General features: G+C 35.7%; 1 protein-coding gene across 12 annotated transcripts in view; it reads left to right on the top strand.

Annotated features, from left to right (window-relative positions):
* Window positions 1-16,321, top strand: part of LOC144957484 (dual 3',5'-cyclic-AMP and -GMP phosphodiesterase 11A-like) — a 241,841-nt gene extending 225,520 nt beyond the window's left edge. For all 12 annotated transcript variants that reach the window (XM_078888782.1, XM_078888784.1, XM_078888786.1 and 9 more), the window contains 6 exons: window positions 8,126-8,216; window positions 9,313-9,413; window positions 11,205-11,346; window positions 13,165-13,239; window positions 14,544-14,627; window positions 16,107-16,321. In XM_078888782.1, coding sequence (XP_078744908.1) covers window positions 8,126-8,216; window positions 9,313-9,413; window positions 11,205-11,346; window positions 13,165-13,239; window positions 14,544-14,627; window positions 16,107-16,232 — 619 coding nt within the window. In that variant the 3' untranslated portion in view covers window positions 16,233-16,321. The remainder of the gene's footprint in view (window positions 1-8,125; window positions 8,217-9,312; window positions 9,414-11,204; window positions 11,347-13,164; window positions 13,240-14,543; window positions 14,628-16,106) is intronic.
* Window positions 16,322-17,775: the final 1,454 nt, after the last annotated feature.

A 17,775-nucleotide genomic window follows, 5' to 3' on the forward strand; every position in this document is an offset into this window, starting at 1 on the left:
CATAACATTGCCACCCGGAAGTATAACGGACCAACGCACAAAACTGTGTGTATCCATGAACGTTTAGATTCTGACTCTACCATATGAGCAATCCACGACCCCCCAAAAAGTCGCTTCAAATTCTAGTCAATCTGGAGCCAACCTCTCCCCGACTTCTTGAGGTCCCAGGTTTGATAGTTTTTGAGAATTTGAAGGCTATTTTATTCGACCATTATTTGAAGGACGAGTTATTTTTTGTTCTAATGTTCTTTTTTAATGTTTAGGGTTAGACAACTTAATAGATTATTGACATATTGTCATAGTCATAAAACTAATAAAGAAGTATTAGAACAAGCTGAAACTAAAAGGCTACTAATTCCTACTATAAGAAAAAGACAAATGCAATTTGAGGGCACCTAAATCGACATAAATGTATTGAAAATCTTGCAGGAAAGATAGAAGGTAATAGGAGAAAAGGTAGACCACGAAAACCACATTTGAAAGAGAAGAGGCTAGGGGTAATAGTAGGATCAGAGAGATGAATGGCGAACCATGATCACCAATGTCGGGCAGACTTGGTACTTGAAGAAGAAGTCACAAAATTATGTAAAACATACCAGAGGATTCACAATCTTCTGGTATTTTATTATATATATATATATATATATATATATATATATATATATATATATATATATATATATATGTGTGTGTGTGTGTGTGTGTGTGTGTGTGTGTATGTTGGTAAATGGTATTTGAATAGATAGAGGTAGATTGTAGACAGATAAAAAAGGACATTGTAACATCTATTCTATAAAAGAAATAAGGTTTGGTGTTGACATTGTTTCGTACAGTCCATGTTAAAGTTTGCCAATCAACATAGAATTACTAACAATTTTTTAAAAAAATATATAACTATTTATCCTGATTGATATCCGAGTAACTTACAACCTTATTTTCAAATTAAGGTAAATTCTATCACTCTTCGACTCAACTGGTTATTGAATTTAGAATATCTGCTAGGGCATAATGATCTGTCTTTAAGTTGACATTGGCCTTGGAAATCACCACTTGGCTAGCATATTATTGCCAAATTCATTTGCGCGCACCTACACTTTATTACCGAGCCATTTTTAATCGTTGATGGCTCAAAAGATATGTCTCGATCTATGTTAATTTCCCCAAATTAGTAGTATATTCATTAAAATAAATGAGTGCCTGTTCTTAACAATCTTTTTATTCTCCATTAAGAAATATTGCGGGGTCTCCAGTAGTTGACATTATACGGCATCAGATTCACAGATGAGTGGGTTACAATCGTTTATTCTCATTGTTGACACCCATCCTCCCTTTAAAACATAACCCTCTCCTTACCACCTATGGGAAAATCGTCACATTCGTTACGATGCAGCGAACATTTTTTCTCATTCTGATTTCTTTTATACATCACAATATTTGAACAAAAATGTTTGCTATAGTTAAAGTATATTAAAACTGTTTTGAAGAGCTCGTTTCGCAGAAAGAAATATATATAGCAGGAACTAACAGCTTTTGTGTTTGAGTGAGATAAATCTATTTTTGTATTGGGTGTGAAGTTTTGGGGAAAATTCTGATAATGGCCGGTAAGGAGAGAGTTAAAAAAAAATTCTTCGGTGTATTTATTTTACCATTGAATTCGTCCCACGATCATCATTCTTTGATCTCTACATCCTATATAGAGGTAGCAAATAATTGACAATGTCTGGACTGCCGCACTCTGAAAAAACACATTTTAAAAAAGATTTCGTCCAGATAAGTCGTCCTTAGAAATTATAGACCAATCAAAATGACCCTCATTTACTCACAGTTTCCCAACCCTTGTCCTTCCATAAAGAATTCCATGAATCCCAAAGTTTGAGAGTCTTTTGACAAAATGATGGGCATTTTAATCAATCGATACACACGTCTTGGAGGGCGATTTTTCTGGCCAAAATTCAAGAAATGTAATGTTTATTCTAGTGTTTGCCAATGGATATTATATATAGCTCCGACGGACTACTTACTTACATTCAAAAGTTTGCGTGACGTTTTGAGACTGTTAATGGTAATCTTTTAAATTGATTGATCTTCATCATTTTGGTCTTAGAAACCCAGACTGCCTCCCGGCCATTCTTAGAGTAAAACACCTTTTCTCAATTTCGTTAGATGATAATTTCAAATCTTGCTACCAAGCTCACAACATTGCCATCCGGAAGTATAACGGACAAAACACAAAACTATGTGTAACGTTAAACGTTTATAGATGGAACGAAAATGACGTTACTCTGGTCCTTGTTATTTTAATTTTTTGCCATCTATATTTATGAGTTATTCTCACTAAACTGTATTAATCAGACTATGGTTCATAGTCTGGTTAATACAATTTAGTGAGAATTACTCATAAACGCGAAAGGCAAAAAAGCAATAACAAAGACCCGAGTGATGTCAACTTCATTCTATCTATAAGGGGTATTCTATTTCCTGTTCTATCGGTTCTTAGTTTATTGTAACGTTAACAATACCATCCTCTGATCTGTCATAGTATGTCTTATGTGTTGCATTCGACATATTTTGTTGACAACGGAGAACCTGAAACGGCCTCATCATCTGTATTCGTGAATTTAATTGAATCTTTTGTTCTATTTTGTAGGAGATGAGAGAGTGACGTTGTTAAAGCGTTTTTGTTAAATATGTAATTGGGGTAGAGCTATGTTTTAATTAGGAAACTAGAAATGACAATACTGCCGTACTTTTGAAAAACACATATTTTAAAATTTGGCCAGAAAACTCGTTATTCAAATATCGATCGATTTGGCCCTCACCTCCAAAAAAAAAAAAAAAAAAAAAAAAAAAAAACAAAACAAGAAATTCTCAAACATGGGACTTCGCAACGTTTTTTACCGAGATCTGGGTCATTTAAATGGATTGAACGACGAGTTTTCTGCCCAAATATTAAAATATTTGTAGGGGGGATTAGGTCCCAAAAACCCTTGAATTGTGCAAATCAAGGTTGAAAGCATGAAATTACATATGCTGTAGAATATGAAAAATCCTATAATTTATGATATAGAATCACTCTGAGAGTTCAGTATTAGTTGAAATACACGGTTTTTAAGATTAGACAATTTTGAAATTGACGACAAAAATTTCTTTCATTTTTATTGTGTAAACATTCAAGGCAAGCCGCCCCAAGGTTGTTTTACGTCATCCTTTGGATTCCCAACGTCAAATCGGATGTTTTCCTTTCCCTTTACTTTCGGTTCACGAACCATACAAATTATTAATCAAAAATATTATTCAATTTCACTTCTTTTAAAGGACGTCTAGCGAGCAATATTCTATAATATGAAATTTTTCTGCATCTAATTTAATAAGTATAATCAATTGCTCTAAAACGGACGGGCAGACGGGCAGACGGGTAGACAAAACAGACTAGCAGAACACAGCTCAATAAATGCCGATAACCGGTGTTGACAAAGGACAGTGCTCCTTCTCCCCTACTCCTGTTTTCTTTTCTTTCCAAAAATACTGCTATAATCATTTTACGTGAGTTAAAACCTATTTCGGTCAAACTTGATGACAGTAAATTACGTAGGAACGCTATAATTATCATCATCATTATCATCATCATCATCATCATCATCATCATCATCATCATCATCATCATCATCATCATCAACCACTATGATGCTGTATTGTCGCAAGTTATTTACTTTCCGTTATTTGGGACAATGGGAGAATGGTGTATTTGTACTATTGTGCCCTTATGTAAGGCACTGCACACATTTTGCCTGTTGATGATGGGTCTTTAACAGAAAGAACTAGAGAGAGAGAGAGAGAGAGAGAGAGAGAGAGAGAGAGAGAGAGAGAGAGAGAGCTATGAAAGAATATTGAATATGCCTCATAAAGGAATGCGTTTGCATGATTTCAGATACACATACAATGGCAAAAAGAATTGTTCCCAGAGACTGGGACAGGTGTTTGATATGCCAACAAGATACCACAGACCGTTTAGAATGTCCCTCTAAGTCGAGGAGGTATGACAAAGTGCAAGGCTATGAAACTCTTTTTGAAGATTTAACACAATTCAATTCTTGGTTTGTGATAAAAACAAGTTGAATGTGTCTATTTTTTCAAATTCATCAGAAAGAAATGAGATTATTGAACGCTTAAAACAAAATGATGCTAAGTTGCATAAGTATTGTCGTGTAAAATTTAATGCCAACAAAATTAGGCGATTAGAATTAAAGGAATCTAAAAGAAATGCCCTACAAGAATTCCAAACTTCGTCATTTGACTTCGTCACCCACGAGAATAATGAGACAACGTTCAAAATTAAAGATTGGCTATAATAAACAAACGTGCTTTTTTGTTGTTGTAAAAACATGGAATCTGGAGTACTCCATTCTGTAATGACTACAGACATGGAAGAAAATATTCGTGAAATAGCGTTATCTATCAAAGATTCTGATGTGTTGTTTCTGGAAGAGATTTAGTCGCCAGGAGGCACACTACCATAAAATTTGTCATGCACGATACTAAAAAAAGTTTTCAAATTAAAGGATGTCACTGCTGATGATAATGGTGATGTCAAAGTTGTTGAAAAAAGTCGAGCTTTTGCTAACATTATATCTTTTATAGAAGAGAATGCTGCAACAAATGTGACGATCGACATGAACCAATGTGGAGCTTATTTCCAGAATTGTCAAAAATTCATCAAGTGTTCATGTAAGAGAGAATGTATCGGCACCCGTGCAAGTGTTTAAGTTCCCGGTTTGCCTTGCACGGACTTATGTAGATGCGGGGGGTGTTAAGTCAGTACAGTAATGAGTAAACTCTCTCTCTCTCTCTCTCTCTCTCTCTCTCTCTCTCTCTCTGTGTCTCTCCCATTGACGCCCTCTCCCCCTCTCCCTCTTTTATCGACTAGTTACAACACCAAATAACCATCAGTTAGCTACCGTAAATGGTTACCAGTGTATTTAAAGTTTTAGAATGTACATTGTATTGTCGTGGTTATTTCCTCGGATAAGTAATGCTATATAGGAAAAAAATAAAAGTGCTAGAAACGCACTGTTATGTTAAATTGCCAGAATGGTTCTATATCAGGTGTTATTTATACGGGTCATAGCTATATGCCAATTTTCAGGATTTCAACCACAATGTGCACGGTTTTGGCCTAGTTTTCCCTAATACAATGAATATGAAAAAAAAAAAAAATATTTTTACGCAGTTATTTCCCTTCTCTAAGGCCTTAAACCGATACGTTATGATTAATTGCCAGAGTGGTTCTATATCAGATGTTTTTTTCTATGGGACTTAGCAACCTGTATGCAAATTTTCATGCTTTCAACCCGAATTTGCACGGTTTTAGCCTAATTCTCCCTACTATATGTGTTTTTTTTCTCCAGAGAATGGCGGAATACGTGTAACTTTAACTATGAGTCTTTCTTTAGCACCTGGTTCAACCCGACAGTCACCCCATTTGAGGCGATAGACTGATAGGTCAGATTTAATACTCTCCTTACCAGCCATTTTCAGGATTTTCCCCAAACCTTCACACCCAACTAACACAAAAATATGTTTTATATCACCCAAACACAATGCAAGTAAGTTTTAGCGATAAATAATGTCTTTAGCAAAACAGGCTCTACAACACACTGTTCATTTCCTGTAAATTGTGTGATGTACAAGAGAAATTTGAATAAGAAAGATGTTGGTTCTATCGTAAGGAATGTGACGATTTCCCTATAGTTGGGAAGGAGAGGGTTAAGGTTTGTTCTAGTTCATTCTAGTGGAATGGCAATGAAATCTGGCTAAACTAATAGTTCTGAAAAGTGGGTGAAGCAGGCAATAACAAGAAATGAAATGAGCAGGAAAGTGCCAGAAGACAATAGAGAATAACATTTTCTCTTCTATGAAAAGTGGGTGAAGCAGGCAATAACAAGAAATGAAATGAGCAGGAAAGTGCAAGAAGACAATAGAGAATAAAAATTTCTCGAACCCGAGACAACCCACCTGGCCGGGGAGAGCGTGACTCTACCGTATAAGGTATCCACCACTCTTAAAAAGTGGTTTCAACCTCTATGTCTATCTTGAGACGCGTTCCCCGACTTCTTGAGGTCATGTTTCAACACACACAAACGACGCGAGCCCCCATCGCCGCGACGAAATTTTTATTCTCTGTTGTCTTTTGACACTTTCCTACTCACTTCATTTCTTGACAAAAATGATAATACATCTTTTGTCAGAATTCGACAATTTAAAGCACTTTTGTGGTTATTGTCATTCTTTTTTTTTAAGGGGGTGGGGGGGGGGAGGGTGCACTTGTAATACAGAGAAGAACCAATTTTATCACTTTCTTTTTATTTCAAATAGGGTAGTACTCGTTTTATTTGCCTCAGGACATGGAAGAACTGGTATTTGGTACTGAGTACTGAGACAAATTTAATGGTATTTCAAATTCAAGCCTAATAATCGACTTCAAATAAGTTTAAATTTGTTATTTCCCATCAAATGACATCGGCGATTGTTTTATATGTTATTTTTCAATTTTATTTTCTTCATATTAAAAGGAATTTTTTTTCACTATTTTTTTTTTCGTGTGCCTCGCGGTGTCGCGTCTTGTCACAAAAATCAAGCGATATTAATAGTGGTCAGTGGCTGGATGGTTGACAGTGATCGTAGAAATAACGTTGGTTCTTGCATTGCGTCCGAGGGGAAGGCAGTTTACACGCATCACCTTATTCAACTCGGGTGTAAGTGCAATATCCACTAAACGTGCTCAAAGCGCTTTCAAAGGGTCCCTAGCTAACAGCAAAACTTAACAAGTTTGACGAGACATGAAGCCTCAAGTCGATAATTTATTTTGTTTTGAGAGAGACTATCCTGTCAATGGACGGGTACTCATTTTACATTTGAGTACGGTGGGAGAATGTGAGAAAAGGGTCTTTTTCACGGGCTCAAACTTTCGCCTCTTTGAACGAGACTCGAACCCCGGACCTTACAAAGGCGAGTGTCATACTGCAAGATGACATAACCGCACACATTTAATTACTCATTACGCCATTTAAGATATTGTTTATTCTCTCAATGCGCCATTAATAATAAAAGTCTCTTTATACATCCCGAAGAAGAATTTTATCTTTAGAGTTTAGTTATAGGGATGACTGGCATATAATTCAGGCATCAAACGTAGTGTAGTGTCGTAAAGTTAACTAGGACGAGGTGATTTGCTCAATCACTTTAACATTTACATTTTTTTAAAAAACGGATAGGTCTAGTGCGTCTTGTTTTTCAAATTGCTAAAAAATGATTGCGTAATATCTCAAAGAGATCTCAGAGGATCGATTATATTCTAAAGGATGAAAGTCATTTTAAATCGATCGTTTTTTAAAGGACGTGGTTTTTTAAAACTCTCTCCTTATCAGCTATTTTCAGAATTTGACCCGATACTTCATAGTCACCCAACACAAAAAAAATATTTTTCAGACAGAATAATAACGAGTATATGCTTGTTTTGTTCAGAAAATTGAGCTCTGCAACACAGTGTCGAGTTTTTTATAGCTATAACTAAACAGAAATGAAATCAGAATAAGGCAACTGTTTGTCATATTATCGTAACGAATGTGACGATTTTCCTTTGGATGATAAGGAGAGGGTTAAAGCCATTGCAAAGGTGCGTTTTAGAGCATGATAAAGTGAGTTGTATTAAATGATCAGTAATTCAGAAAAGTGTGTAGAGGAGGTACTCCGTGGTGGATAGCTCAGACAGTAGAGCTAGGCGGAGTTGTCATATCAGTAAGGTCGCGGGTTCGAGCCCCCATCGCCGCCGCGAAATGTTTATTCTCTATTGTCTTCTGGCACTTTCCTACTCACTTCATTTCTTGTTAGTAAATGACCAAGTAAGGCCTTGAAGTAAAGGGTGGTTATATACTCGAGCACGGTTTCTTCGAACTCTTCAGGAAATGCAAAATGAAGTTCGAGGAAACCGTAGTTCGGAGAAACTGAGTGCAAAGAATAATAGGGAAAACAAGGGACATTCGAATAAGTTCGAGGAAACCGTGTGTTCGAGAAAACAGTGTTCGAATGAATTTAACTTACTTGTTTTGCTTTTTTTTGTGTGGTCTAGATCCAGCTCTGCCCTGTCTCAGTTGTACGGGACAAAAGCTACACTTGAGCATCACCATTTCAACCACGCCATTATGATACTCAATAGTGGGGTAAGATCATCATAGCTATCATCATCTCCATCATCATCATCATCATCATCATCATCATCATCATCATCATCATCATCATCATCATCATCATCATCATCATTATGATCATCATCATCATCATCATCATCATCATCATCATCATCATCATCATCATCATCATCATCATCATCATCATCATAATCAATATCATCATCATCATCATCATCCTCATCATCATCATCATCATCATCATCATCATCATCATCATCATCATCATCATCATCATCATCATCATCACTAGGTTTATCCCCCCCCCCCCTCTCAGTTCTTCCCTTCATCCTCTTTATCTTCTCTTTCATGCCACGCTATCCTGTTCCATGCTCTACCACCATCCCTTACTTAGGCCTTTGACTCTCCCATGAGCATTTGCCACCAATAACACTAAGCTGCCCACGTCACTTCATTTCATTTTGTCCCAGTCCCCTTCAGTTCAGCCTCTCGTAGAGTCATATTGTCTTAACATTCAGAGAAGTGGCAGGCCATGAGTTAATGGAGGCTACGGCCTGGTGGACAAACACATAGCCACTTTTGTTATATGCCAAACAGCTAAATCGATCTGCCTCACAGTTTGTAACTATTTATCACAACATGTTGATACACTGATTAAGGAATAGGATCCAATAGTCTGATGTCACGTCCGCCCAGCAACGGGCAGCTTGGTTCTAAACAAAGAAAATTTATACTTTTTATTTTTCATGTTGGCTCGAACTTTTTTACATGTCATGTGATCAGAATGTATAAAAGTCAAAACATGATCAGAATTATAATGTTTTTCTTATCTGGATACACTTTTCAGCTCGTTGGAGAAGTATTTCATAAGGGTATCAACCATTGTTCCGATAGTTTAGAACCAGTTACTAAGGTACTATGTGTCATTACGAGGGAAGTGACGTCACGAGCGTTGACGCCTATTGCATGGCGACACCTGACGACACAATATTGTATTTTATTTTCAATCACAAGTGTTTACATTTTGCGAATGATGTGTTAGGCTGATTTCGTACTTAAGATGGCTATATATGGACCAATGACCCAGATCCTTCTTCTCTTCCGACAGGGTACCAACCTATTCCATAACCTTGGATCCAGCGATTTCAGTGACATCATCAAATTCCTCAAACATGCTATATTGGCAACAGATCTGTCTCTACACATACAGTAAGTTTCTGATATATTATAGACTTTCTGTTGCTCTTGGCGAAATGATGAAGAAAATGATGTAATGAGTAAACAAATGTATAGTAAAATAAAGGGAGTAAAAAATGACTCTTATAAAAGATACAAAACAAAGTAAACGACGTTTCGGCCTATGGGCTTCTTCAGTTCAACAAGAAAAGGAAATATTATGATATTATCCATTGGCATTGTAGTTAAAACATTATAAGTAAAATGTGTGTGTGTGTGTATGTGTGTGTGTTGTGTGTGTTGTGTGTGTGTGTGTTGTGTGTGTTGTATGTGTGTGTGTTGTGTCTGTTGTGTGTGCGTGCCAAAGGCCAAAGGCCGAAGCATCGTTTACTTTATTTTGTATCTTTTATAAGAGTCATTTTTACTCCCTTCATTTAACTATAGGTTTTATTGACTCATTTAGGCACCTGTAGATGTTTGTAATGAGTAAATTACGTGATTGAAGGTTTAAAACCAATTATTTTCCTTTTTGGGATTCTACGCTTCTAAGATTATGGCAGCACTACATAATGATGTATGTAAAGTAATTTGAATATAGAATTTAATTTGTATTGCCACTGTCACTCTTACAAGCCGTTTTTTTTTTTGGTGATTTTTTTCGATGACCACGATGTTACTAGTGTGCATCTGTGTGAGTGTGTCTATGCCAATATTGTATTGTTATATATATGTGTAACCAAATGACAAAGTGCCACTTTTTTTTAGGACAATAAAGATGTATTATTATTATTATTATTATGATAGCGGGCTCAAGCCTTTGGTTACGTTGTTTTTGTTAATCAGTTAAATAAGGGACTTGTTTTTACTCAACTGTGACCGATTAACTCAAATTGGTATTATGTTGGAATGACCTATATCATTCTAAAAACTGGCTTAAAAGTTGAAATGACCTGATATGTCAGATTTTAGTACAGTCCATTTTAAGAAGCAATATTAATTGTCTTCAACAAAACATGTAAACCAAACTAGAGCTTCATAATTGTGACTATAAACTCAATCTTTAGCATAAAAAACACTCATAAATAATACCGTTTTGAAACGTTCGTCACGACTACCGTAATAAATTCAAAATTCAAAAGTAACTTTAAACACATTTCTTTAGAAAATCATTAGATGTTTAACATTTCTATCAGGCCTACATATTATAGATATCCTACATTTTCATCTTGTAGCAGTGTGCGTGGTAATTAAATTATAAATTGATTGATGCTATTCAAATATGATAGATTTTATGCTTAGATTATTAATTTATTTGTTTGTTTTATTTGCATATTATAAAGCGCTTCTGAGCACATTGTGGATCTAGGCGCTATATAAATGCATTCATTCATTCATTCATTCAATTTGAGTATTGAGCAAACCCAGTCGTTATAAGAGTTTCAAAGTATCAAATACGACAATTGGTGCGGCTTTGCGGTCTTGTAGTACGATTCTAGTCTTCGGACCTCCAGGTCTCTGGTTTGAGTCTCACTTCCGGTGGCGCAAAGTTGAGTAAATTCGAAAGGCTCTTTCCTCACATTCTATCACCACGCTCAGGTGTAAAATGAGTACATGGCGAACCTGGTTGTTAACAGCCTTGTCTGTTTTGAAAGAAAGATATCATATAATAGTTCCTCTCAGGCCCCATGTCACTTTCCTATATGTTCATATTGGCTTGAGACCATTGTAGAGCACTTTCTGCACATTTTTGTGGGGAACACTTTCCTTTATAAAAGCTCAAGTTCTTTTCTTTGTAATAATTTGAAATGTTTTTTTTTTTAATAGATTGCGCGGCAAGTTTTTCTCCATGCTGGATTCAGGTCAAACGTCTTTCGATGACAGGGAGTCCAAAGAAACATTCAGGAGTGTGTTGATGACTGCCTGTGACATTGCTGCTATCACCAAGCCGTGGGAAGTACAGAAAAAGGTGGGTGATGTAGGTTCCAATAGATCATTTGTAATAATATATCACCTCAAAATAGATATATTTCAGGAGGAGGAGGAGAAAGAGGAGGAGGAGGAGGAGGAAGAAGAAGAAGAAGAAGAAGAAGAAGAAGAAGAAGAAGAAGAAGAAGATGAAGAAGAGGAGGAGGAGGATTATGAGGAGGATGAGGAGGAGGAGGAGGAGGAGTAGGGGGGGGGGGGGGGAAGAAGAAGAAGAAGAAGAAGAAGAAGAAGAGAAGAAGAAGAAGAAGAAGAAGAAGAAGAAGAAGAAGAAGAAGAAGAGAAGAAGAAGAAGAAGAAGAAGAAAAGAAGAGAGAAGAAGAAGAAAGAAGAGAGAGAAGAAGAAGAAGAAGGAGAAGAAGAAGAAAGAAGAAGAAGAGAAGAAGAGAAGAAGAAGAAGAAGAAGAGAAGAAGAAGAAGAAGAAAGAAGAAGAAGAAGAAGAAGAAGAAGAAGAAGAAGAAAGAAGAAGAAGAAGAAGAAGAAGAAGAAGAAGAAGAAGAAGAAGAGAAAGAAGAAGAAGAAGAAGAGAAGAAGAAGAAGAAGAAGAAGAAGAAGAAGAGAAGAAGAAGAAGAAGAAGAAGAAGAAGAAGAAAGAAGAAGAAGAAGAAGAAGAAGAAGAAGAAGAAGAGAAGAAGAAGAAGAAGAAGAGAAGAAGAAGAAGAAGAAGAAGAAAAGAAGAAGAAGAAGAAGAAGAAGAAGAAGAAGAAGAAGAAGAAGAAGAAGAAGAAGAAGAAGAAAGAAGAAGAAGAAGAAGAAGAGAAGAAGAAGAAGAAGAGAAGAAGAAGAAGAAGAAGAAGAAGAAGAAGAAGAAGAAGAAGAAGAAGAAGAAGAAAGAAGAAGAAGAAGAGAAGAAGAAGAAGAAGAAGAAGAAGAAGAAGAAGAAGAAGAAGAAGAAGAAGAAGAAGAAGAAGAAGAAGAAGAAGAAGAAGAAGAAGAAGAAGAAGAAGAAGAAGAAGAGAAGAAGAAAGAAGAAGAAAGAAGAAAGAAGAAGAAGAAGAAGAAGAAGAGAAGAAGAGAAGAAGAAGAAGAAGAAGAAGAAAGAAGAAGAAAGAAGAAAGAAGAAGAAGAAGAAGAAGAAGAAGAAGAAGAAGAAGAAAAGAAGAGAAGAAGAAGAAGAAGAAGAAGAGAAAGAAGAAGAAGAAGAAGAAAGAAGAAGAAAGAAGAAGAAGAAGAAGAAGAAGAAGAAGAGAGAAGAAGAAGAAGAGAAGAAGAAGAAGAAGAAAAGAAGAAGAAGAAGAAGAAGAAGAAAGAAGAAAGAAGAAGAAGAAGAAGAAGAAGAAGAAGAAGAAGAAGAAGAAGAAGAAGAAGAAGAAGAAGAAAGAAGAAAGAAGAAGAAGAAGAAGAAGAAGAAGAAGAAGAAGAAAGAAAGAAGAGAAGAAGAAGAAGAAGAAAAGAAGAAGAAGAAGAAGGAAGAAGAAGAAGAAGAAGAAGGAGAAGAGAAGAAGAAGAAGAAGAAGAGAAGAAGAAGAAGAAGAAGAAGAAGAAGAAGAGAGAAGAAGAAGAAGAGAGAAGAAAGAAGAAGAAGGAAGAGAGAGAAGAAGAAAGAAGAAGAAAGAAGAGAAGAAGAAGAAGAAGAAGAAGAAGAAGAAGAAGAAGAAGAAGAAGAAGAAGAAGAAAGAAGAAGAAGAAGAAGAAGAAGAAGAAGAAGAAGAAGAAGAGAAGAAGAAGAAGAAGAAGAAGAAGAAGAAGAAGAAGAAGAAGAAGAAGAAGAAGAAGAAGAAAGAGAAGAAGAAGAAGAAGAAGAAATATACATACTTGTTTAAATTTGATATATTATAAATTTACCCTTACTCTCTCCAGGTCTCTCATTTGGTCATCACAGAGTTTTTTGACCAAGGGGACAAGGAGAAAAATGAACTGAATATCCAGCCTAGTGTGAGTATTGCTGTTATGTGGTTAGGTAAAATACATATCAGTTCTGCCTACCACTTGAATAGTATCAATCCACAAAACAATATGTAAACTTAAACGCTTATTAATGCTAGGCCTTTTTAAGTATAAACTTTGTGATCTACAATTAATCTATCTACTCATATTTTTGTATCTTGGTTTAAAAATACCAAGAAAAATAACAAGATACAAAATTGTGCATAATATAATTTAATTGATATATTAACCCTCTCCTTACCACCTAGAGCAAAATCTCACATTTGTTACGACACAATATACATTTGTCTTATTCAGTTTTATTTTGTACAACACAAACTTTAAAGAATGATCTTTGTTTGATTAATAAGAACATAAAGTTGTTTTAGAGAGAGTTTTTTGACTTTAACTCACTCAATCTTAGATATTTTTGTTACTTCTCAAAATTGAAAAAAAATGTATTAAAATTGAGCATGTAGATAGTTTTATTCAACTACCGCTAACATGTAAAAACTAAAAAAAAATTGTTTTGATTCTACGGCTATAATTTGTCTCAGAAAAATGTAATACATAGGCATGAGGTAAAACTAACCCCCTTAAACTAGGGATATAGTCGGTGTTAGGGTTGAGTGAGTTAAAGAATCAATGTTTCTGCTGGGTAAGCCTGCCATTTTGGGAAATGCTGAAAATAAGGAGAGAGGTAAAGTGTAAATTAATCACCTGATTGATGGTCTGAGAATAATAGTGAATAACATCGACTTCATTCATTCTATCTTGGTTCTATCTAATACAGTTATAAGCAATTCCGAGTTAACCAAAAAAAAAAATTAGATAGAGAAGTAATAAATACCGAAATAAATAGAAGAAAACAGATATTACATTTTAAAAAAATATATAGAAGAAATCCAGTACTATCTACTCAAAAAACGCCATTTTGACAAATTAATATTAAAAAGGTAAGTACCTACGTCAATACCTAAGTTTTCAAAATGTTTTATAAATAAAAATTTAAAATGAATAGACAAATAATTAAAAAGAAAAATAAATAAACAGATAAATAGATAAATGAATAAATATATAGACTGACGAGAAAATAATAAAATTGACATATAAATAAAATAACATATACATAATTAAATGGAATAAGATATAAACAAAAACAAATAGAACAACTATCTAATATATTATTATGATTTGAAAAAAGTAAATACTTTTTAAACAATAAATAAATAAGTAACGAACTGTTGCTATTTTAGTAAATATCAATAATAATATCTCAACCATGTTATTTTTCTTCCAATCCATCCCATCAGGCTAACATGGACAGAGACAAACAAGATGAAATTGCCAAGTTACAATTGTCATGGATTGATGGGATATGCATGCCTCTGTATAAGGTATATATTATTTTAGAAAATTCCTCCGTTCTCTTCTACTTTCTCCTATTCTCTCCTGCTTCACCTCCACCTCTTTCTCTTCCTCCCATCCCCATCTTTCCTCCTCCCCCACCTACTTCTCTTTCTCATCCTTCTCCGTCGTCTACTCCTCTTCTTTTTTTCTATAAAACTATCATCATCATCATCATCATCATCATCATCATCATCATCATCATCATCATCATCATCATCATCATCATCATCATCGTCGTCGTCGTCGTCGTCTTCTTCCTTTTCTTCTTCTTCTTCTTCTTCTTCTTCTTCTTCTTCTTCTTCTTCTTCTTCTTCTTCTTCTTCTTCTTCTTCTTCTTCTTCTTCTTCTTCTTCAATCAATCCATCTCTTTATTTAACTATTTATCTACATTATATTTTCTTTAGGAAATATCATTGTTGGGCGTAGCCTCCCAAACAGAGACTGAATTCCTTTCTGGTTTTTATCTGTACCATGCGGCCTGTTTCTGTGGTTGTATAAAAATATCAAAAGACAAGAACAATGGAGCCGAAATTTATCCCGGTTACTATAGCGTGAAACGGAAAATAGCAATTGCTTGCTATCTTTGATAGCAAGCTGGTCTATCCAAAGAACTTTCCGCCAGATCTAACAGATTCCACTACCCTAAGACTGTTAGGTGGACAGGGGTCAGAAAAAATATCGACTACACCCGGATTCGATCTCGGTTTCTTTGGGTTTGAACGAGTGCTGTATCAATTGATCTATCGGCAATAATTGCCAATGTTCCTGTAACAAATAAAATTTGGGATCAACTCTGGCTTCATGCCTCTTATCGCGCATAAATATTGAGCTTTTATATTGGGAAATATCCACTAAACGTGATCAAAACACTCTACAAGAGACCCCTAGCCAATAGCAGCACTTCACATTTTTTTCGGCGGAGACAAATTTGTTAACGGCCAGGTGATCTATTAACACCTGAGTACAATGAGACAATTTGAGTTCAGAGCCTTTTTCCAAGGACTCAACTTTGGGCCGCTCAGAGCGGGACTTGAACGTAGGACCTTTCTATACCACCAGACTACATAACTGCACATACGGACTTGTTTTATTTTTACTCTTCGGCTATTGTGCGGTTATGTGGTCTAGTGGTATGACACTCAATTTCGGATCGGAAGGTCGTGGGTTCGAGCCTCTCTCGGCACATCGTTGATTTCTTGGAAAAGGCTCCTTACTTATATTCTCTCACCGTACTCAGGTGTAAAATGAGTACCTGGCCGTTAACAGCGTTGTCTCTGTCCGAAAAAGATTATAATATCGCCTAACAGGAGTCATGTCTCGTCCTACATGTTAAGTGTTGCTGATGGTCACCCCCCCCCCCCACCCCCCAACTCCAACCCTGTAAAGCGCTTTGAGCACGTTTTGTGGATATTGCCCTATATAAAAGCTCCAAAAAATGCTCAATTTATTCTCTTCCTTTTTCACAGTCCCTGGTTCGTCTGGACCCGTTCTTCCAAGAGATGCTGGATGGTCTACTGGACAACCGGGCAAGGTGGGAGAGACTGGATGCCCAGAGACTCAGCAAGATGGCCATTTTAGAAACCGGAGTGTGAAGACCTTGAAGGAGTCGACGGAAATTTTTACAGTCAACTTAACATGCACATGGCACGACCTTTATACAACAAAAAAGGAAAAAGAAAAACGACATTTCTAAGGAAAGAAAGTAAAAGGGGGTTTATAAAGAGATTTTAATTGATAGATAAAGAGAGCGAGAGAGAGAGAGAGAGAGAGAGAGAGAGAGAGAGAGAGAGAGAGAGAGATTCAGAGAGATAGAGAGAGAGAGAGAGAGAAGTAGAAATAGCCAGATAGAGAGAAAGTGAAAACAAGGGAGAGGGATAGAGCCATAGAGAGATAGAGACAGGGCTGGGGAAAGATATATAATATATATATATATATATATATATATATATATATATATATATATATATATATATGTAATTCACTCACATTTTTTGCCGAGACGACTCGTTCTGTGTTTTTCACACTTCTTCAGTCGGCATAACCATTTTGTCATGTCGTAGTTAACACAGAAACGAGTCGTCTCGGCAAAAATGGGAGTGAAAATTTACATATATATAGCTCTAACCACCATTATCGAGCACTTTCGTACCTACAAGTACCCACAACATTAAATATTATATATATATAATTTATAATAGAGAGAGAGAGAGAGAGAGAGAGAGAGAGAGGGGAGAGAGAGGGAGAGAGAGGGAGAGAGAGAGAGAGAGAGAGAGAGAGAGAGAGAGAGAGAGAGAGAGAGAGAGAGAGAGAGAGAGTACTTAATTTCTCTTGCCGAAGCAGAATCAATATTGTCCCTCTACTACAAAATCAATTTTCTATACATATAATAATGCGTGGCGTCATGGTCTAGTGCCATGGTGACAATAATAGGTCTCCCTGACTTGTAGATCCAGAGTTCGAGTCCCACTGCGTGTGCGTAAATAATGAGTTCTTAGAAAAGACACTTTACTCACAATCTCTCATTATACTCAAGTGCGTTACACGGGGTCAAACACAACAGCAACACATGACATGTATGACAATGCACACCAGGCTTGTATATTACACGCTGTATTACCGACTTAACTCACTCAATCCTAGAGATTTTTGCTACTTTTCAAAATTGGAAAAATGTATAAAAAAATGAGCATGTACAGAGAAAGTTTTATTCAACTACCATTAACGTGCAAAAACTAAAAACATTAGCTTTGACACTACGCCTATAATTTGTCTCAGAAAAATGTAATAAATAGGTATGGGGTAAAAGTAACCCGGGTCAACTACGAATATAGTCGGTGTTAGGGTTAAATGAGTTAATCAACGCTGTTCAAACCCAGACTCTCGTTTTATACTTGAGTGTGGTGAGGGAATGTAAGAAAGAAAGAGATCCTTTTCCAAGAACTCAATTTTGGACCTGCACCGAATGCCTATTTTCCTTATATGTGCTGAATTTGATTGCCATTACCCAAAACTTAATGACGTCATCTATATATATATTATTATATATATATATATATATATGTATATATATATATATGTATATATATATATATATATATATATATATATATATATATATATATATATATTATATAT

This window comes from Berghia stephanieae, chromosome 12 (assembly GCF_034508935.2).
Source record: "Berghia stephanieae isolate SIO BIC M18660-M18661 chromosome 12, UCSD_Bste_1.3, whole genome shotgun sequence".
NCBI lineage: Eukaryota > Metazoa > Mollusca > Gastropoda > Nudibranchia > Aeolidiidae > Berghia > Berghia stephanieae.